Genomic DNA, 19,105 nt, shown 5'->3' on the forward strand with positions numbered 1-19,105 from the left:
CGACGTCGTAAATGAAACAGATTTATGGAGGTAGGAGCCTAGTTGCCGTGCAGTGAATCGCAAGAAGGGCACAATATCACAATAACATAGACACATTCTCTCTATATCTCTCACTCACATACACTGGGAGATACACTTTTCAACACAACAGCCAATACCCGTGTGTGTGTGTGTGTGTGTGTGTGTGTGTGTGTGTGTGTGTGTGTGTGTGTGTGTGTGTGTGTGTGTGTGTGTGTGTGTGTGTGTGTGTGTGTGTGTGTGTGTGTGTGTGTGTGTGTGTGTGTGTGTGTGTGTGTGTGGTATTAGGGTGATAGGTCTGTGGGTTTCATTGAAGCAGGAGTGAAACTAAGTGAGTAGTGTTCATTTCCTCCCTGTGCCGGACAGAGAGGCATCAGGATGGAAACATAGAGCTTCAATGAGTCTCTCAAAGAGAACATACAGAACAACACAACTCTGTCTGTTTCCTCTCTGTCTCTCTCTCTCTCTGTGTCTCTCTCTCTCTGTGTCTCTCTCTCTCTGTATCTCTCTCTGTCTCTCTCTGTCTCTCTCTGTCTCTCTGTGTGTCTCTCTCCCTCTCTCTATCTCTCTCTCTCTCTCTTTCTGTCTCTCTATCTATCTGTCTCTCTATCTATCTATCTATCTACCTCTCTCTCTCTCTCTCTCTCCCCATCTTTTTCCTTTACGCTATCTCTGTCCCCCCACCCACACACACATGACTAATTCCTCTACTCTCCTCTCCATTCGATCAGTGCTTATTATGGTCTGTTAAGCAGATGAGTCAGTCTCCTACCATGCATGCAACCATGGTAATCAATGTGTCTGTCCCAGACTCAGACCCCATATTTTCAGTGTCCATCAGATAAAATAAGCCTTTTAACAACTGGAGACACACACTCACACACACATACACACACAGGCCACACACCTCCCCAGGTGCACACACAAAACCTTTCCAACGCAAGAGTAAAAGTTGTTGAATGTTTAACGACGGCTATGTTTATGGCTTCATTATATCGGCCGATAGCTAAGTGCATCAGATAATTCTGTTTTAATATTTGACAGTGTGTGTGTGTGTGTTTAGTTACTGAGCACAGCAGAGTGTTGTCACAGTGGTGTCATCTAATAACATTAAACACTGGTGGTCAGGCCAGACTGAGCTCTGAGATGTTGAGACATGCTGTCTCAAGTCTGGTACATACCGGCTAGTGTGTGTATAACTGTGTGTGTGTGTGTGTGTGTGTGTGTGTGTGTGTGTGTGTGTGTGGAGTGTGTGTGCGTGCGTGCTTGCGTGCGTGCGTGTGTGTAGATGAGGCCTAATGCTCGTGCAGACATTTGTCACTAAGTAGTGGAGAATATGAGGGATGGGGTCTCATACCATGGGTTGGTCTTTCCTGTGTGATTCAGCTCAGAAGACAGATTCAATTAGGATGTGAGATGTGTCAATGACTCCTCACTGTCTCAGAGGGGAGAGCAGTGGCGGATTTAGGCATAGGCGACATGGGCCGCCGCCCGGGGCGGCATCTTGCCGGGGGTGGCATGGGGCACCCGCACCCATTTAAAAAAGTTAAAATGACAAATGATTCAGAATGGTGACATTTGCGCGATCGGTTTTCTATTGCTCATTTACATGTCACGTCAACGATATCATGTCACAGTGTGGGACTCTGGGTCAATTAACCTTGTGGGCGCCCTGATTCTAGTTTGTGAGCTAGACAGGCTACTGCCTGGGAAAGTCTCCCACTCAGAAGTACGAGATGGGGGTAGGTTGACCTCAGGTCTCCCCACTGGAAGCCCGAGGTAGGGGGAGCGGGGGAATCTATCAAATAGCGCACCTCTAACTTTGTACAGTACTAATGCAATTAGTTGTGCAATTTAGTTTGTGTGTTTCCTGTTTGAAGTGCAATAGTGTAATAATCAGGTTCTCTTGTTTACGTGTGTTATTCTGTTTGTGTATTTGTGTGATTATAAGATTTGTGCAATTTAGTTTTATTTGTGTTTTGTTAGCAGTAGGGTAATAGTGTAACAATTCAATTCTCTTGTTTATTTTTATTTATATACTACAATTTGTTTCTATTTGTCTTTGTTACTTCTTTTTTATATTTATGAGTCTTATTTGCGTATATATTTTTATATTTATATAGTTTTATATGTTATGATTATTTATTTGTGTTGTTCCAAATGTCTGAATAAGAATTACAGTTAGTGCAGAATGGTGGGGGTGGTGAAGTGGGGGTTTGGTTAGTGCAGAATGGTGGGGGTTTGGTTAGTGCAGAATGGTGGGGGTGGTGAAGTGGGGGTTCGGTTAGTGCAGAATGGTGGGGGTGCTGAAGTGGGGGTTTGGTTAGTGCAGAATGGTGGGGGTGGTGAAGTGGGGGTTCGGTTAGTGCAGAATGGTGGGGGGTGCTGAAGTGGGGGTTCGGTTAGTGCAGAATGGTGGGGGTGCTGAAGTGGGGGTTCGGTTAGTGCAGAATGGTGGGGGTGGTGAAGTGGGGGTTCGGTTAGTGCAGAATGGTGGGGGGTGCTGAAGTGGGGGTTCGGTTAGTGCAGAATGGTGGGGGTGCTGAAGTGGGGGTTCGGTTAGTGCAGAATGGTGGGGGGTGCTGAAGTGGGGGTTCGGTTAGTGCAGAATGGTGGGGGTGCTGAAGTGGGGGTTCGGTTAGTGCAGAATGGTGGGGGGTGCTGAAGTGGGGGTTCGGTTAGTGCAGAATGGTGGGGGTGCTGAAGTGGGGGTTCGGGTTAGTGCAGAATGGTGGGGGTGCTGAAGTGGGGGTTCGCCCAGAGAGACATATTCAGCTAGAACCGCCACTGGGGGAGAGAGATTCTAATCGTTTTTTGTCCAGGGCAATAAATTGCAATGTCCGTACTGTGAGACGCCTAAGACAGCGCTACAGGGAGACAGGACGGACAGCTGATTGTCCTCGCAGTGGCAGACCACGTGTAACAACACCTGCACAGGATCGGTACATCCGAACATCACACCTGTGGGACAGGTACAGGATGGCAACAACAACTGCCCGAGTTACACCAGGAATGCACAATCCCTCCATCCGTGCTCAGACTGTCCGCAATAGGCTGAGAGAGGCTGGACTGAGGGCTTGTAGGCCTGTTGTAAGGCAGGTCCTCACCAGACATCACTGGCAACAACGTCGCCTATGGGCACAAACCCACCGTCGCTGGACCAGACAGGACTGGCAAAAGGTGCTCTTCACTGATGAGTTGCGGTTTTACATTTACATTTACATTTAAGTCATTTAGCAGACGCTCTTATCCAGAGCGACTTACAAATTGGTGCATTCACCTTATGATATCCAGTGGAACAACCACTTTACAATAGTGCATCTAACTCTTTTAAGGGGGAGGGGGGGTTAGAAGGATTACTTTATCCTATCCTAGGTATTCCTTAAAGAGGTGGGGTTTCAGGTGTCTCCGGAAGGTGGTGATTGACTCCGCTGACCTGGCGTCGTGAGGGAGTTTGTTCCACCATTGGGGTGCCAGAGCAGCGAACAGTTTTGACTGGGCTGAGCGGGAACTGTACTTCCTCAGAGGTAGGGAGGCGAGCAGGCCAGAGGTGGATGAACGCAGTGCCCTTGTTTGGGTGTAGGGCCTGATCAGAGCCTGAAGGTACGGAGGTGCCGTTCCCCTCACAGCTCCGTAGGCAAGCACCATGGTCTTGTAGCGGATGCGAGCTTCAACTGGAAGCCAGTGGAGAGAGCGGAGGAGCGGGGTGACGTGAGAGAACTTGGGAAGGTTGAACACCAGACGGGCTGCGGCGTTCTGGATGAGTTGTAGGGGTTTAATAGCACAGGCAGGGAGCCCAGCCAACAGCGAGTTGCAGTAATCCAGACGGGAGATGACGAGTGCCTGGATTAGGACCTGCGCCGCTTCCTGTGTGAGGCAGGGTCGTACTCTGCGAATGTTGTAGAGCATGAACCTACAGGAACGGGTCACCGCCTTGATGTGAGTTGAGAACGACAGGGTGTTGTCCAGGATCACGCCAAGGTTCTTAGCACTCTGGGAGGAGGACACAATGGAGTTGTCAACCGTGATGGCGAGATCATGGAACGGGCAGTCCTTCCCCGGGAGGAAGAGCAGCTCCGTCTTGCCGAGGTTCAGCTTGAGGTGGTGATCCGTCATCCACACTGATATGTCTGCCAGACATGCAGAGATGCGATTCGCCACCTGGTTATCAGAGGGGGGAAAGGAGAAGATTGTCTCACCAGGGGCGATGGTCGGATTCGCGTTTATTGCCGAAGGAATGTTACACCGAGGCCTGTAACTCTGAAGTGGGATCGATTTGGAGGTAGAGGTTCCGTTATGGTCTGGGGCAGTGTGTCACAGCATCATCGGACTGAGCTTGTTGTCATTGCAGGCAATCTCAACGCTGTGTGTTACAGGGAAGACATCCTCCTCCCTCAATTGGTACCCTTCCTGCAGGCTCATCCTGACATGACCCTCCAGCATGACAATGCCACAAGCCATACTGCTTGTTCTGTGCGTGATTGTCATGAATGTCAGTTTTCTGCCGTGGCCAGCGAAGAGCCCGGATCTCAATCCCATTGAGCACGTCTGGGACCTGTTGGATTGGAGGGTGAGGGCTAGGGCCATTCCCCCCAGAAATGTCCGGGAACTTGCAGGTGCCTTGGTGGAAGAGTGGGGTAACATCTCACAGCAAGAACTGGCCAATCTGGTGCAGTCCATGAGGAGGAGATGCACTGCAGTACTTAATGCAGCTGGTGGAAACAACAGATACTGACTGTTACTTTTGATTTTGACCCCCCCCCCCTTTATTCAGGGACACATTATTCCATTTCTGTTAGTCACATGTCTGTGGAACATGTTAATTTTATGTGTCAGTTGTTGAATCTTGTTATGTTCATACAAATATTTACACACGTTAAGTTTGCTGAAAATAAACGCAGTTGACAGTGAGAGGACTTTTTTTGTTGTTGCTGAGTTTATATCCTGTACACACACCTTTAAAAATGTATATTGAGTGTTCTCAATATCCAATAAAACACTTGTCTTTCACTGATGAAAGTCTTACAGATTTTAAAAGTCAGCAACAGCAGAGTTGCTTTAAGTGAAGTGTCTTCACAGCTGAAAACCAATCGAATGTAATTTGCCTTTAACAAGGAACACCCCAAAGTCATTACCGACATTTTCAGTTTCCCTTTCCAATTCGATCCTCTCCTCTAGAGAGGAACAGGTGAAGCGATAGGATTTACTTCGCCCAAAATCTGTATGTGAAAGTGTCGAGTTACGAGAGGCTAATTTGATCAAATAGAAGTTTCGTAATGTTTAGGCTGTTACAAATGTACTGATACAATTGGATTCACGTTGCATTCCGGCAACTTTGAGAAAAATGACTAAGTTGTGCATCATTGGCTACAATGGTTCCACCTGACCTAATTTGCCTTCAATCATTGAGGACATGTATTTCCGTTGTTAGAGGGGGTCACTCGGCTTTCCTGCCAATATAATAAATAATCTTTGTCTTCTCTCAAAATGCCCCAGCGAGTCACGTGATAAACTACAGCGGGTCATATGACCGAAGGGAAAGTTCCTTCTGATTGTACAAAATCGCAGAGGACACAGCACAAATCCGTATCGCATGTGCATCGCAGTTCGGGGAAATATAGCCTACCGTTTTCTAGTTGGGCTTATACATAGACTCAAGTTCCTTGCTAGTTATTCTCGTAGAATATCTGCGTAGTTCTGTAAACAGGAGCGTGGTGTGACGCGATGAAGGTGAGCGGTGTGTTGTTGTGTGTGTTCCTGCTCTGGGTGGAGGGCTCCCAGGCTGATACCCCGGCCAACTGCACATATGAAGACCTGTTGGGCTCCTGGGTGTTCCAGGTATCGAAGGGAGGGCAAGACAAAAGTATCAACTGCTCTCTGATGGGTAAGAGCTGGAAATACGGAACAACCTCACGCTTTAAGCAATCAAGTAGGCTATGTAACAAACTTTTAATTGGGTCGAGTGTTAACTTGACCCGGTAGTCTGCTATTGCCTTTGTCTGTAGGGCTATTGATTGTGCTTTTGTAACAATGATACAATGCTTGATACAACTTTCACCACTGCCCAATGTTAATGTCTACCCTGTCTTACTTTGCAATACAGAAGAAGCCCAAAGTTTTAATTGAATTAATTACCAAAATGTCTCTCTGTATGTTTTAAAAAAAGACACCATTGATAAGTCGATAACGGTGCACCTGGAGAAGCTGTCTGTGGCGGTGGACGACCTGGGCAACACGGGATTCTTCACCCTCATCTACAATCAGGGCTTTGAGGTTGTCCTCAACGACTACAAGTGGTTTGGCTTCTTCAAGGCAGGTTTAAGCTCTCACTTATGTGTTTCATTCAGGGTTACACTTTCGTCTATAATAGTATCATACTACGATCTCTGTCAAGAGGTCTGGAACATTTTTGGTGGATATGGAATTACATTGTCATTATATCTCCAGCCTGTAGGCTACAGAAAAGGCCACATACTTGTTCTCCCATGTCCTTTATCTGCTACAGGGTTTTTGATGGGACGTTGAAGTACTGCACAGATGAATGGACAAGCTAAATATTTTTCACCCTTGCCTTTAACAAAGTGGGCACTGCTTATCAAAGGGTGGCATCAGCTCTCACCTAAAAAGCCCATATGCCACTGGTTGAGGGGAATTGTCATTGTTTTGGGGCAGAATTGTGAGGTTTTATGTGTTAGAGGTACATCTTGGTCAGTTTAGCTCAGTCAATGCCATCAATATTCCACCTAATGAGCGGGCCGGCTGCGATGGAAGTCCTCCTACCTTGTAGCTTTGCACATTAAGTTTCAGACACGGCTGGTCACCGTTCCTGTAATTGCAGGGTTGGTGGTTCACTCATCTGGCTCTAACATCTCAGTTGCTACATTGATGCTTTCAGGCTTGTGTTTCAAAGTTACTTTCAGTGTTGTGTTACTTTTTTCATTCTGGGTTATATTTCGTTTTGCTTTTTCACGTGACTTCCTTGTGACTATCAGGGGAAATGTTCAGTGTTGTCCCTCCTACATGGTAGAGCTGATGTCTGCAAGTCACTTGTACTTCCTTATTGAAACCGTCTGGACTTGTTTCAGCACAGTGACACACCACATGCTTCACTGGAGAAGCCCATTGTTAGTTACTCACTACTGCTGTTCATAACGCCACTGTCTGCTCTCTCTCTCATATTGAAAGCTGCTATCAGGGTAACTGCCACATCCACTTGCATAAAACATCACTGACTTGTTGATCTTCTGCTTTTTAATCTCCAACTCTGGACATAAAGATTCAATGTGATTGTCCTCTTTCTACACAACACACAGGGACGCCTCGTACACAGACTGATTGTTCTCCTCTCTGTTCCAGTACTCTGAGCAGGGCTCTGAGGTGACCAGCTACTGTGACCAGACTCTGCCAGGCTGGGTCCATGATTCTCTGGGGAACAACTGGGCCTGCTTCACTGCCAAGAGGGTTGTCCCAATAGCCCCTCACTCCGTACACACACACCGCTACCATCCCAATGACCTGTGAGTTGCCTCAGGGTTTTATAGCAGGCTTGACACACTCTGAGCCCAATAATAATGCTCTCCAATAATCACATGTGTTTTCACATTAAAGTCCTATAGTTGGCTAGAAGGCTATTTTTCATCCATGGTCCCATTTTAGTGTGAGCATTGCTCATATTGAAAAACAAGCAGTCTTAGTTTAGACTCTCTTTTACGTTGTCTGTCAGTCACTGATCGTGTGTTCTGGTCTGAGCAGTGCTCTCTCCCTCTGGCTGTTCTAGTGCTCCTGCTTTTGTTCTGTTTTCCTTCCCTCAGGCTGTGTAGGTCTGTTTACTCATGTGGTGTGTATGTCAATCAAATCATTCAAATTGTAAAAAGGGCTTTATAAATACATCAGCTGATGTCATGAAGTGTTATACAGAAACCCAGCCTAAAACCCCAAACTGCAAGCAATGCAGAGGTAGAATCAGTCTTTGCTCCTCCCCCAGGTAGGTGTTGGTCTGTTTGCTCCTCCCCCAGGTAGGGGTTGGTCTGTTTACTACTCTCTCCCCTCCCCCAGGTTCCTCCAGAGGTCCTACAAACACAACCTGAACTTCATTGACTCCATCAACGTGGCCCAGAGCTCCTGGAAAGCCACGGCCTACAGCGAACATGAGACCTACACTCTGCAGCAGCTAATGCACAGGGCTGGGGGACCAGCTTCACACATCCCCAGGTACAGTCACTCACTTGGGAAAATATGTATTGAAACAGGAATTCAATTATGAAACTAATTTTGGTGAACTTCACACAAGGAAGAAGCAGGATGAGTCTGCGTCAGCTGTGAGATGTGTAACTTCTGAAAGGAAAGGGTGACAATCAGGGACTTTTTTATTTGTAAGTGGGGGGGACATTTATTATTTTCTTATCCATTCAAAAACTCCACACAGCCTACCTGACCGCTCAGAGGCGTCCGCATGGTCCTAATGCACACCTTTGCCTCATTTTGTATCATATTCCAACGATCAACTGGGGGTGACTGAAGCAATTTCATAATGTGGGAGGGACAGGTCCCCAGTGACAGTTGCTCCCCTGGAGAGAATAGTCATGGCAGATGAGGCCAAGGCTAGAGGGTTCTGTTTTAGGATAATGGAACACTCTCTGGCCCCAACTCGTCCAGACTGCTCTGGAATGACGGATGGTAAGAGGCACTCTGTACAAGGGCTTACAAATGCCTGAAGTTTCTCTCAACCCCCAGTTGAGTTGTATTTTTCTCTCCACTTGTTCACTCCCCCCTCATGGATTTTAAAGGAATGGTTTGGTGTCAGAAATATGTTGGGACCTAAGTACAGTTATTGCTGTGACACCAATCCATAGTGTGGGGGGGACTAGTGATCACCTCAGGAGACAGTGGGGAAGAGATCACATTGGTGGTGGTCAGTAGGTATGAAACAGGACTCTAAAACTGAGGTAGTACCTAAAGGTGTTCAATAGGAACACTCATTTTGGATTCATTGCAAAGCACGTCCATGGTGTACCCTTATTGTATGAGTCTATGCTCCTCCCCAGACGTGTTGGCCCCGCCCCTGTGACAGCAGCGCTAGCCAAGATGGCGGCCGGCCTCCCTGAGCGCTGGGACTGGAGAGATGTCAACAGAGTCAACTACCTCAGTCCTGTCCGCAACCAGGGTAACGCACGCCGGGTCAAATACCTACACTTGTCTATTGTGACTCTTGGCAATATGTCCCCTCTCCCAACCCCTGTGTTTAATGTTCAGCCTGTCTGCTGTGTCTGAGGCCTTAGGAATGTCCTCTACAGGTCACTGCCTCTTTTAGTTAGAGAACTGCTAAATCAGTGGTCCCTCCTGGATTATAGTGGCCAATGTTCCCATCTCAACCCCACAGACACAGCGCGTTAGTGTGTAGTGAGTTGTTGCATAGCTGTCAGAGAGGGCAACGGCAGGGCTGGGATTTAGGAGCTCTGTTGAGGGGTTTTACCAGCTGTGAGGAAGTGGGGCTTTCTGCCCTCCCTGAAAGGCTCTGTGTGGTCGACAGTGGCCGTACAGCATTTACTGTAGAACTATTGTGAAGGAAGTGAGTTTGTTTATACAGGATGTACCACCTCCCGTCAACCAATCATGTCAATGCAGAGCTATACGGAGCCCTCTGCGTTGTTACAATTTGAGGCGAGATGTGGTACGGAGCTTAATTTAGCCTCTGCATACCTCCGGAGGCTCCACAATTACGTCATCCTCCATACGAAGCCTCGACCACATTTTTGGCTCAAGCATAAATTGGCTTTTAGGGTTCATTCCCACAGAACTAGTTGCAGGTTAAAGATGATCCACGGACTACTTGACCGGGTGTCTGGTTCTTAGTGGTGACTGATATTGCAGTGAGGTTTTTGATTGGTTGTGACAGTGCAGGGTTTGATTGGTACTCTGTGGGCTCCAGCTTCGTGTGGTAGCTGCTATTCCTTTGCCTTAATGGGAATGTTGGAGGCTCGTGTCCGGCTCCAAACCAACAACACCGAGACTCCCATCTTCAGCCCACAGCAGGTCGTGTCCTGCTCCCAGTACTCCCAAGGTAATGAGCGAGCACACACTGCATAATTGTACCTCGACGGTGTTTGTGTATTTCTCCCATATCTAAGCCATCTTACTTCCTCCCTCTCAGGTTGTGACGGTGGTTTCCCCTACCTCATTGGCAAGTACGTCCAGGACTTTGGGATCGTGGAAGAGTCGTGTTATCCGTACGCTGGGACAGATTCCCCGTGTGACGTTCCCGATGGCTGTCTCCGCCACTACACTTCGGACTACAGCTACGTGGGAGGGTTCTACGGAGGCTGCAGCGAGTCTGCCATGATGCTGGAACTGGTCAAGAACGGCCCCATGGGGGTGGCCTTTGAGGTGGGACACACACACGTTGGTTTGTGCGTTGGCTAGCTCTATATGAGTGATGGCCAGTATTAGTTTGCTAAGTCAAAATGGCCAGCTGTATTCCTCACACTGTTCTCGTCCAGGTGTATCCTGACTTCATGCACTACAAGGAGGGTATCTACCACCACACAGGCCTCCATGACACCAACAACCCGTTTGAGCTGACCAACCACGCGGTGCTGCTGGTGGGCTACGGCCAATGTCACGTCACGGGTCAGAAGTTCTGGGTGGTGAAGAACAGCTGGGGGGCGGCGTGGGGCGAGGGGGGCTTCTTCAGGATCAGACGGGGGTCTGACGAGTGTTCCATCGAGAGCATCGCTGTGGCAGCCAAGCCCATCCCTAAACTGTAGAGGGTCTACGGGGGTAGGAGGGAAAGGGTTCATCTTTAGCCATTTTCCCAATTGGAACCGAGACTGAAGTCTACAAAGGCATATATATGTAATTTGTAGTTGTAAAGTTTGAAATGGCTGGGACGTTGTTGTCAGATATAATCGGGGAAAGTGTTCTTCACGCTCGCTAGACTGTTGGATTCTTGCCATGCCAGTCAGATGCATATTTGGGAATGATGCCAAAAGGGAACCTGCTTTAATTCCCTATAACTGGGATTTGTAGATTTATTAGTATTTTGTAGTTAGTTTGGTGATTTAATAGGAGGGCAGAGGACATCTGCTCTCTGTAATCTCAGGGGAGACTGTCCTGTGATCTGAAATATATACTCTGTTGCTAGTCATCTCTATACTGTACCATCTCTGTGTGATGCTGTAAATTGGAGTCTCCTGGGAATATTCAAATTGGCTCATGATGTTTGAAGGGAAACAGTATATTCAATGTTGGTGTCTGTTTGTTTTCTTCAGAAGTGGTTGCCTTTTAGATGTCAGTTTTCCAATAAGATCACATCATGCACAGCTTTATTACAATTTGATAAAATAAAGTTTTATAAATATTTTCAGTGAATTTTATATATTGACATATGGATAAATCTTAAGCTATATGTGTGTAACTTCAATATTCTTGATGAAACGTTGCATGTCTTGCAACTTTTTGGGGGGTTAAGTAACTTTAAAATAAGCTTTTAGGTATGAACTTCAGATGGGGTCAGCGCAGCTGCGAGCTCTCTCTCCCGAGGCCCGCCAGTCACAAGGTCCCGCTGTTACCCTCTTCTGCCCCACTTCTCTGGGCGTTCCTTCGGGATCGCTGGAGTACACCGCGCCACAGTCTCTTCTCTCCCGTCATCACGGCGTATTAATGTCCTACCGTAGCGCTCCGCGGTCGCCATGCAGAACAATCACAAGGAGCACCTCTATAAGATCCTGGTAATAGGGGACCTGGGGGTGGGCAAGACTAGCATCATCAAGCGCTATGTTCACCAGAACTTCAGCCCAAACTACCGAGCCACAATAGGAGTGGACTTCGCCCTGAAGGTCCTTAACTGGGATCATGAAACAGTACGGCTACAGCTATGGGACATAGCAGGTAGGAGAAGCATTACGCGTGACTTTGCTCAAATGGGTACACAGGCAGGCCCGTTGAAGTATTATGCTAATTGGATAAATTACATGTCATTATTGTAAGAGGTTTGATGGCTTGTCAAAGTTGCAGCGTAAGAAGCGGGATGGGGAGACGGGAGGGAACTGTCGATATTAGGTTCTGAGGTGTGGTCAACGGAGTATCTGTATCAAAAAGATTGGATGTATTGTATACTGACGGCAACATGTAATACAAAAATTTTAGGAAGAGTTTTGTTTCGTAATATTAAACAACAGTCCTGTTCGTGTGCAGACGTTGGGAACCGATGGCAGTTAAGTTACACGGTATGCGTATTGGCCGTATCTCACGTGAGTGGCGGTTATTGGAGAAATTCGTCTGATGCTTCTGCGCGCGCTCTCTCAGTTCCATAAGCTCTGGCCGGAACAGCCGGTGCGCACGCCTGCATGTACAGTCATGTGTCTCGCACTCGTGAGGGAGATTTGAGGCTCAGAATGGGTTTATCGTGAATGAGAACCGGCAATACTTCCGGGATCGAGAATGCCCTGCTACCTATTCTATTCACAATAGATTGATGCGTTGCTTCATTGAGCTCAATTTGGAGGGATATTGTGAACTATGTTTTCTCATACCCTTAATTTAAATGGATGTGTTCATGAGACATTGCAACGTCCCAGTGTTTAGTGTGGCCTTATATGGCCTCTGCTAAGAGCTCTCAGCATTTATTGTGCAGGGCCTTTGACTGTTTCCCGTCAGTCACTACATGATCAGAAGCTTTCAAAGCCTTAGAAGGAAACACGTCTTGCAGCAACAAAACATCTAAACTAGTACAGTTGAGTCAGGAGAACTCGTGTATGTCGATGTGGTCAATTTAAATAGAGCGCCGTATCAAAATAGCAATATCATGTGGATGGTTTCTCAGTTTAGCTTGATGTAGTCAGCTGACGTTAACTCAGACTGGAGATTTTGTCTGGCTTGAACTAGCCTTGCTCTATGGATCATGCACTTGTAGAATGTCACACCTAGGCCCGATCCCAGATGTACCTGTAGGCTAGACCTTACGTCCTATGTACTTGTGGAGATCTGAGAATATTTGAATGGTGGAAGCTTGAACGTATTGCTTTCATCAATCAAATCCAATCAATCGTTTATAAGGCGTAGGGTCTAGGTCTGGGCAGTGGTGGAAAAATTACCCATTGTCATACTTGAGTAAAAGTAAAGATACCTTTTTAATAGAAAATTACTCAAGTGAAACTAACCCAGTTAAATACTACGTATTTAAGTCTAAAAGTATTTGATTTTAAATATACTTTATAAAAATGAAATATAATTGCTAAAATACTGTAAATGTATAAAAAATAAAAGTACACAGAACAAAAATATAAACGCTACATGTAAAGTGTTGATTTCATGACCTAAAATCAAAGATCTCATAAGTTTTACATACAGTCGTGGCCAAAAGTTTTGAGAATGACACAAATATTAATTTTCAAAAAGTCTGCTGCCTCAGTTTGCATGATGGCAATTTGCATATACTGCAGAATGTTATGTAGTGATCAGATGAATTGCAATTAATTGCAAAGTCCCTCTTTGCCATGGAAATGAACTGAATCCCCAAAAAACATTTCCATTGCATTTCAGCCCTGCCACAAAAGGACCAGCTGACATGTCAGTGATTCTCTTGTTAACACAGGTGTGAGTGTTGACGAGGACAAGGCTGGAGATCACTCTGTCATGCTGATTGAGTTTGAATAACATACTGGAAGCTTCAAAAGGAGGGTGGTGCTTGGAATCCTTGTTCTTCCTCTGTCAAACATGGTTACCTGCAAGGAAACATGTGCCGTCATCATTGCTTTGCACAAAAATGTTTTCACAGGCAAGGATATTGCTGCCAGTAAGATTGCACCTAAATCAACCATTTATCGGATCATCAAGAACTTCAAGGAGAGTGGTTAAATTGTTGTGAAGAAGGCTTCAGGGTGCCCAAGGAAGTCCAGCAAGCGCCAGGACCGTCTCCTAAAGTTGATTCAGCTGCGGGATCGGGGCACCACCAGTACAGAGCTTGCTCAGGAATGGCAGCAGGCAGGTGTGAGTGCATCTGCACGCACAGTGAGGCGAAGACTTTTGGAGGATGGCCTGGTGTCAAGAAGGGCAGCAAAGAAGCCACTTCTCTCCAGGAAAAACATCAGGGACAGACTGATATTCTGCAAAAGGTACAGGGATTGGACTGCTGAGGACTGGGGCAAAGTCATTTTCTCTGATGAATCCCCTTTACGATTGTTTGGGGCATCTGGAAAAAAGCTTGTCCGGAGAAGACAAGGTGAGCGCTACCATCAGTCCTGTGTCATGCCAACAGTAAAGCATCTTGAGACCATTCATGTGTGGGGTTGCTTCTCAGCCAAGGGAGTGGGCTCACAATTGTGCCTAAGAACACAGCCATGAATAAAGAATGGTACCAACACATCTCCCGAGAGCAACTTCTCCCAACCATCCAGGAACAGTTTGGTGACGAACAATGCCTTTTCCAGCATGATGGAGCACCTTGCCATAAGGCAAAAGTGATAACTAAGTGGCTCGGGGAACAAAACATTGATATTTTGGGTCCATGTCCAGGAAACTCCCCAGACCTTAATCCCATTGAGAACTTGTGGTCAATCCTCAAGAGACGGGTGGACAAACAAACAACCCACAAATTCTGATAAACTCCAAGCATTGATTATGCAAGAATGGGCTGCCATCAGTCAGGATGTGGCCCAGAAGTTAATTGACAGCATGCCAGGGCGGATTGCAGAGGTCTTGAAAAAGGGTCAACACTGCAAATATTGACTCTTTGCATCAACTTCATGTAATTGTCAATAAAAGCTTTTGACACTTATGAAATGCTTGTAATTATACTTCAGTATTCCATAGTAACATCTGACAAAAATATCAAAAGACACTGAAGCAGCAAACTTTGTGAAGATTAATATTTGTGTCATTCTCAAAACTTTTGGCCACGACTGTATACAAAAAGCTTATTTCTCTCAAATGGTTTTCCCAAATGTGTTTACATTCCTGTTAGTGAGCATTTTATCCTTTGTCACGAAAATCCGTGAAGCTGATTAATCAGCATGTTCATTACACAGGTGCACCTTGTGCTGGGGACAACAAAAGGCCACTCTAAAATGTGTAGTTTTGTCATACAACACAATGCCACAGATGTCTAAAGTTTTGAGGCACTGTGCATTTGGCATGCTGACTGCAGGAATGTCAGCCAGAGCTGTTGCCAGAGAATCTAATGTTAATTTCTCTACCATAAGCCACCTCCAATGTCGTTTTAGGAAATTTGGCTGTACGTTCAACTGGCTTCATAACCGCAGACCACATGTAACCACGCCAGCCCAGGAATATTTCTGTCTTTAATAATGCCTTTTTGTGGGGAAAAAACTTATTCTGATTGGCTAGGCTTGGCTCCCCAGCGGGTGGGCCTATTCCCTCCCAGGCCCACCTGACCAGTCATGTGAAATCCATATATTAGGGAGTAATGAAAGGATTTATATTGACTGATGTCCTTCTATGAACTGGAACTCGGCAAAATCTTTGAAATTGTTGCATGCTGCGTATATATTCTAGTTCAGAATATAATAATTATAAGACAGTGGTGGGCTCTCTCTCTCTCTGGTGGGCTCTCTCTCTCTGGTGGGCTCTCTCTCTCTCTGGTGGGCTCTCTCTCTCTCTCTGGTGGGCTCTCTCTCTCTGGTGGGCTCTCTCTCTCTCTGGTGGGCTCTCTCTTTCTCTCTCTCTGGTGGGCTCCCTCTTTCTCTCTCTCTGGTGGGCTCTCTCTTTCTCTCTCTCTGGTGGGCTCTCTCTCTCTCTGGTGGGCTCCCTCTTCCTCTCTCTCTGGTGGGCTCTCTCTCTCTGCTGGGCTCTCTCTCTCTCTGCTGGGCTCCCTCTTTCTCTCTCTCTGGTGGGCTCCCTCTTTCTCTCTCTCTGGTGGGCTCTCTCTTTCTCTCTCTCTGGTGGGCTCCCTCTCTCTCTGCTGGGCTCCCTCTTTCTCTCTCTCTGGTGGGCTCTCTCTTTCTCTCTCTCTGGTGGGCTCTCTCTCTCTCTGGTGGGCTCCCTCTTTCTCTCTCCCTGGTGGGCTCTCTCTTTCTCTCTCTCTGCTGGGCTCCCTCTTTCTCTCTCTCTGGTGGGCTCCCTCTTTCTCTCTCTCTGGTGGGCTCTCTCTCTCTCTGCTGGGCTCCCTCTTTCTCTCTCTCTGGTGGGCTCCCTCTTTCTCTCTCTCTGGTGGGCTCTCTCTCTCTGGTGGGCTCTCTCTCTCTCTCACTCTGGTGGGCTCTCTCTCTCTCTGGTGGGCTCTCTCTCTCTCTCTGGTGGGCTCTCTCTCTCTCTGGTGGGCTCCCTCTTTCTCTCACTCCGGTGGGCTATCTCTCTCTCTGGTGGGCTCCCTCTTTCTCTCTCTCTGGTGGGCTCCCTCTCTTTCTGGTGGTCTCCTCTTTCTCTCACTCTCTGGTGGGCTCCCTCTCTCTCTGGTGGTCTCCCTCTTTCTCTCACTCTCTGGTGGGCTCTCTCTCTCTCTGGTGGGCTCTCTCTCTCTCTGGTGGGCTCTCTCTCACTCTGGTGGGCTCTCTCTCACTCTGGTGGGCTCCCTCTCTTTCTGGTGGTATCCTCTTTCTCTCACTCTCTGGTGGGCTCCCTCTCTCTCTGGTGGTCTCCCTCTTTCTCTCTCTCTCTGGTGGGCTCTCTCTCTCTCTGGTGGGCTCCCTCTCTTTCTGGTGGTATCTCTTTCTCTCACTCTCTGGTGGGCTCCCTCTCTCTCTGGTGGTCTCCCTCTTTCTCTCACTCTGGTGGGCTCTCTCTCTCTGGTGGGCTCTCTCTCTCTCTGGTGGGCTCCCTCTCTTTCTGGTGGTATCCTCTTTCTCTCACTCTCTGGTGGGCTCCCTCTCTCTCTGGTGGTCTCCCTCTTTCTCTCACTCTCTGGTGGGCTCCCTCTCTCTGGTGGGCTCCCTCTTTCTCTCACTCTGGTGGGCTCCCTCTCTCTCTGGTGGGCTCTCTCTCTCTCTGGTGGGCTCCCTCTCTCTCTGGTGGGCTCCCTCTTTCTCTCACTCTGGTGGGCTCCCTCACTCTCTGGTGGGCTCCCTCTCTCTCTGGTGGGCTCTCTCTCTCTCTGGTGGGCTCCCTCTTTCTCTCACTCTGGTGGGCTCCCTCTCTCTCTGGTGGGCTCCCTCACTCTCTGGTGGGCTCCCTCTCTCTCTGGTGGGCTCTCTCTCTCTCTGGTGGGCTCCCTCTCTCTCTGGTGGGCTCCCTCTCTTTCTGGTGGTCTCCTCTTTCTCTCACTCTCTGGTGGGCTCCCTCTCTCTCTGGTGGTCTCCCTCTTTCTCTCACTCTCTGGTGGGCTCCCTCTCTCTCTGGTGGTCTCCCTCTTTCTCTCTCTCTCTGGTGGGCTCCCTCTCTCTCTGGTGGGCTCCCTCTTTCTCTCTCTCTGGTGGGCTCCCTCTCTCTCTGGTGGGCTCCCTCTTTCTCTCACTCTGGTGGGCTCCCTCACTCTCTGGTGGGCTCCCTCTCTCTCTGGTGGGCTCCCTCTTTCTCTCACTCTGGTGGGCTCCCTCACTCTCTGGTGGGCTCCCTCTTTCTCTCACTCTCTGGTGGGCTCCCTCTCTCTCTGGTGTGCTCCCTCTTTCTCTCTCTCTGGTGGGCTCCCTCACTCTCTGGTGGGCTCCCTCTTTCTCTCACTCTCTGGTGGGCTCCCTCTCTCTCTGGTGGGCTCCCTCTTTCTCTCTCTCTGGTGGTCTCCTCTTTCTCTCACTCTCTGGTGGGCTCCCTCTCTCTCTGGTGGTCTCCCTCTTTCTCTCACTCTCTGGTGGGCTCCCTCTCTCTCTGGTGGGCTCCCTCTCTTTCTGGTGGTCTCCTCTTTCTCTCACTCTCTGGTGGGCTCCCTCTCTCTCTGGTGGTCTCCCTCTTTCTCTCACTCTCTGGTGGGCTCCCTCTCTCTCTGGTGGTCTCCCTCTTTCTCTCACTCTCTGGTGGGCTCCCTCTCTCTCTGGTGGGCTCCCTCTTTCTCTCACTCTCTGGTGGGCTCCCTCACTCTCTGGTGGGCTCCCTCTCTCTCTGGTGGGCTCCCTCTTTCTCTCAATCTGGTGGGCTCCCTCACTCTCTGGTGGGCTCCCTCTTTCTCTCTCTCTGGTGGGCTCCCTCTCTCTCTGGTGGGCTCCCTCTCTCTCTGGTGGGCTCCCTCTTTCTCTCACTCTGGTGGGCTCCCTCACTCTCTGGTGGGCTCCCTCTTTCTCTCACTCTCTGGTGGGCTCTCTCTCTCTCTGGTGGGCTCCCTCTCTCTCTGGTGGGCTCCCTCTCTTTCTGGTGGTCTCCTCTTTCTCTCACTCTCTGGTGGGCTCCCTCTCTCTCTGGTGGTCTCCCTCTTTCTCTCACTCTCTGGTGGGCTCCCTCTCTCTCTGGTGGTCTCCCTCTTTCTCTCACTCTCTGGTGGGCTCCCTCTCTCTCTGGTGGGCTCCCTCTTTCTCTCTCTCTGGTGGGCTCCCTCTCTCTCTGGTGGGCTCCCTCTTTCTCTCACTCTGGTGGGCTCCCTCACTCTCTGGTGGGCTCCCTCTCTCTCTGGTGGGCTCCCTCTTTCTCTCACTCTGGTGGGCTCCCTCACTCTCTGGTGGGCTCCCTCTTTCTCTCACTCTCTGGTGGGCTCCCTCTCTCTCTGGTGTGCTCCCTCTTTCTCTCTCTCTGGTGGGCTCCCTCACTCTCTGGTGGGCTCCCTCTTTCTCTCACTCTCTGGTGGGCTCCCTCTCTCTCTGGTGGGCTCCCTCTTTCTCTCTCTCTGGTGGTCTCCTCTTTCTCTCACTCTCTGGTGGGCTCCCTCTCTCTCTGGTGGTCTCCCTCTTTCTCTCACTCTCTGGTGGGCTCCCTCTCTCTCTGGTGGGCTCCCTCTCTTTCTGGTGGTCTCCTCTTTCTCTCACTCTCTGGTGGGCTCCCTCTCTCTCTGGTGGTCTCCCTCTTTCTCTCACTCTCTGGTGGGCTCCCTCTCTCTCTGGTGGTCTCCCTCTTTCTCTCACTCTCTGGTGGGCTCCCTCTCTCTCTGGTGGGCTCCCTCTTTCTCTCACTCTCTGGTGGGCTCCCTCACTCTCTGGTGGGCTCCCTCTCTCTCTGGTGGGCTCCCTCTTTCTCTCAATCTGGTGGGCTCCCTCACTCTCTGGTGGGCTCCCTC

The 19,105-nt window shown here is 48.7% G+C and overlaps 2 protein-coding genes across 2 annotated transcripts in view; both read left to right on the plus strand.

The window, feature by feature from the left end:
• Positions 1 to 5,512: 5,512 nt before the first annotated feature.
• On the plus strand, positions 5,513 to 11,376 carry LOC139549525 (dipeptidyl peptidase 1-like). Its single transcript, XM_071360112.1, has 8 exons — positions 5,513 to 5,902; positions 6,185 to 6,330; positions 7,375 to 7,535; positions 8,074 to 8,229; positions 9,063 to 9,181; positions 9,947 to 10,078; positions 10,169 to 10,401; positions 10,515 to 11,376. The coding sequence occupies exons 1-8, from the start codon at positions 5,743 to 5,745 to the stop codon at positions 10,779 to 10,781; spliced, it is 1,374 nt and encodes a 457-aa protein (XP_071216213.1). The 5' UTR covers positions 5,513 to 5,742; the 3' UTR covers positions 10,782 to 11,376.
• A 141-nt stretch (positions 11,377 to 11,517) lies between these two features.
• Positions 11,518 to 19,105, plus strand: part of LOC139549527 (ras-related protein Rab-38-like) — a 51,003-nt gene continuing 43,415 nt past the window's right edge. Inside the window, exon 1 of the mRNA XM_071360113.1 lies at positions 11,518 to 11,904. Within this exon, the coding sequence (XP_071216214.1) occupies positions 11,706 to 11,904 (199 nt within the window). The 5' untranslated portion in view covers positions 11,518 to 11,705. The remainder of the gene's footprint in view (positions 11,905 to 19,105) is intronic.

This window comes from Salvelinus alpinus, chromosome 22 (assembly GCF_045679555.1).
Source record: "Salvelinus alpinus chromosome 22, SLU_Salpinus.1, whole genome shotgun sequence".
NCBI classification, from domain to species: domain Eukaryota; kingdom Metazoa; phylum Chordata; class Actinopteri; order Salmoniformes; family Salmonidae; genus Salvelinus; species Salvelinus alpinus.

Excerpts from the sequence above, each read along its gene's own strand:
- LOC139549525 (XM_071360112.1), top strand. The coding sequence starts at position 5,743 with ATGAAGGTGAGCGGTGTGTTGTTGTGTGTGTTCCTGCTCTGGGTGGAG. Across the intron at positions 8,230-9,062 it reads CCAGCTTCACACATCCCCAG|ACGTGTTGGCCCCGCCCCTG; the intron begins GTACAGTCACTC and ends GCTCCTCCCCAG. Across the intron at positions 10,079-10,168 it reads CTGCTCCCAGTACTCCCAAG|GTTGTGACGGTGGTTTCCCC; the intron begins GTAATGAGCGAG and ends CCTCCCTCTCAG.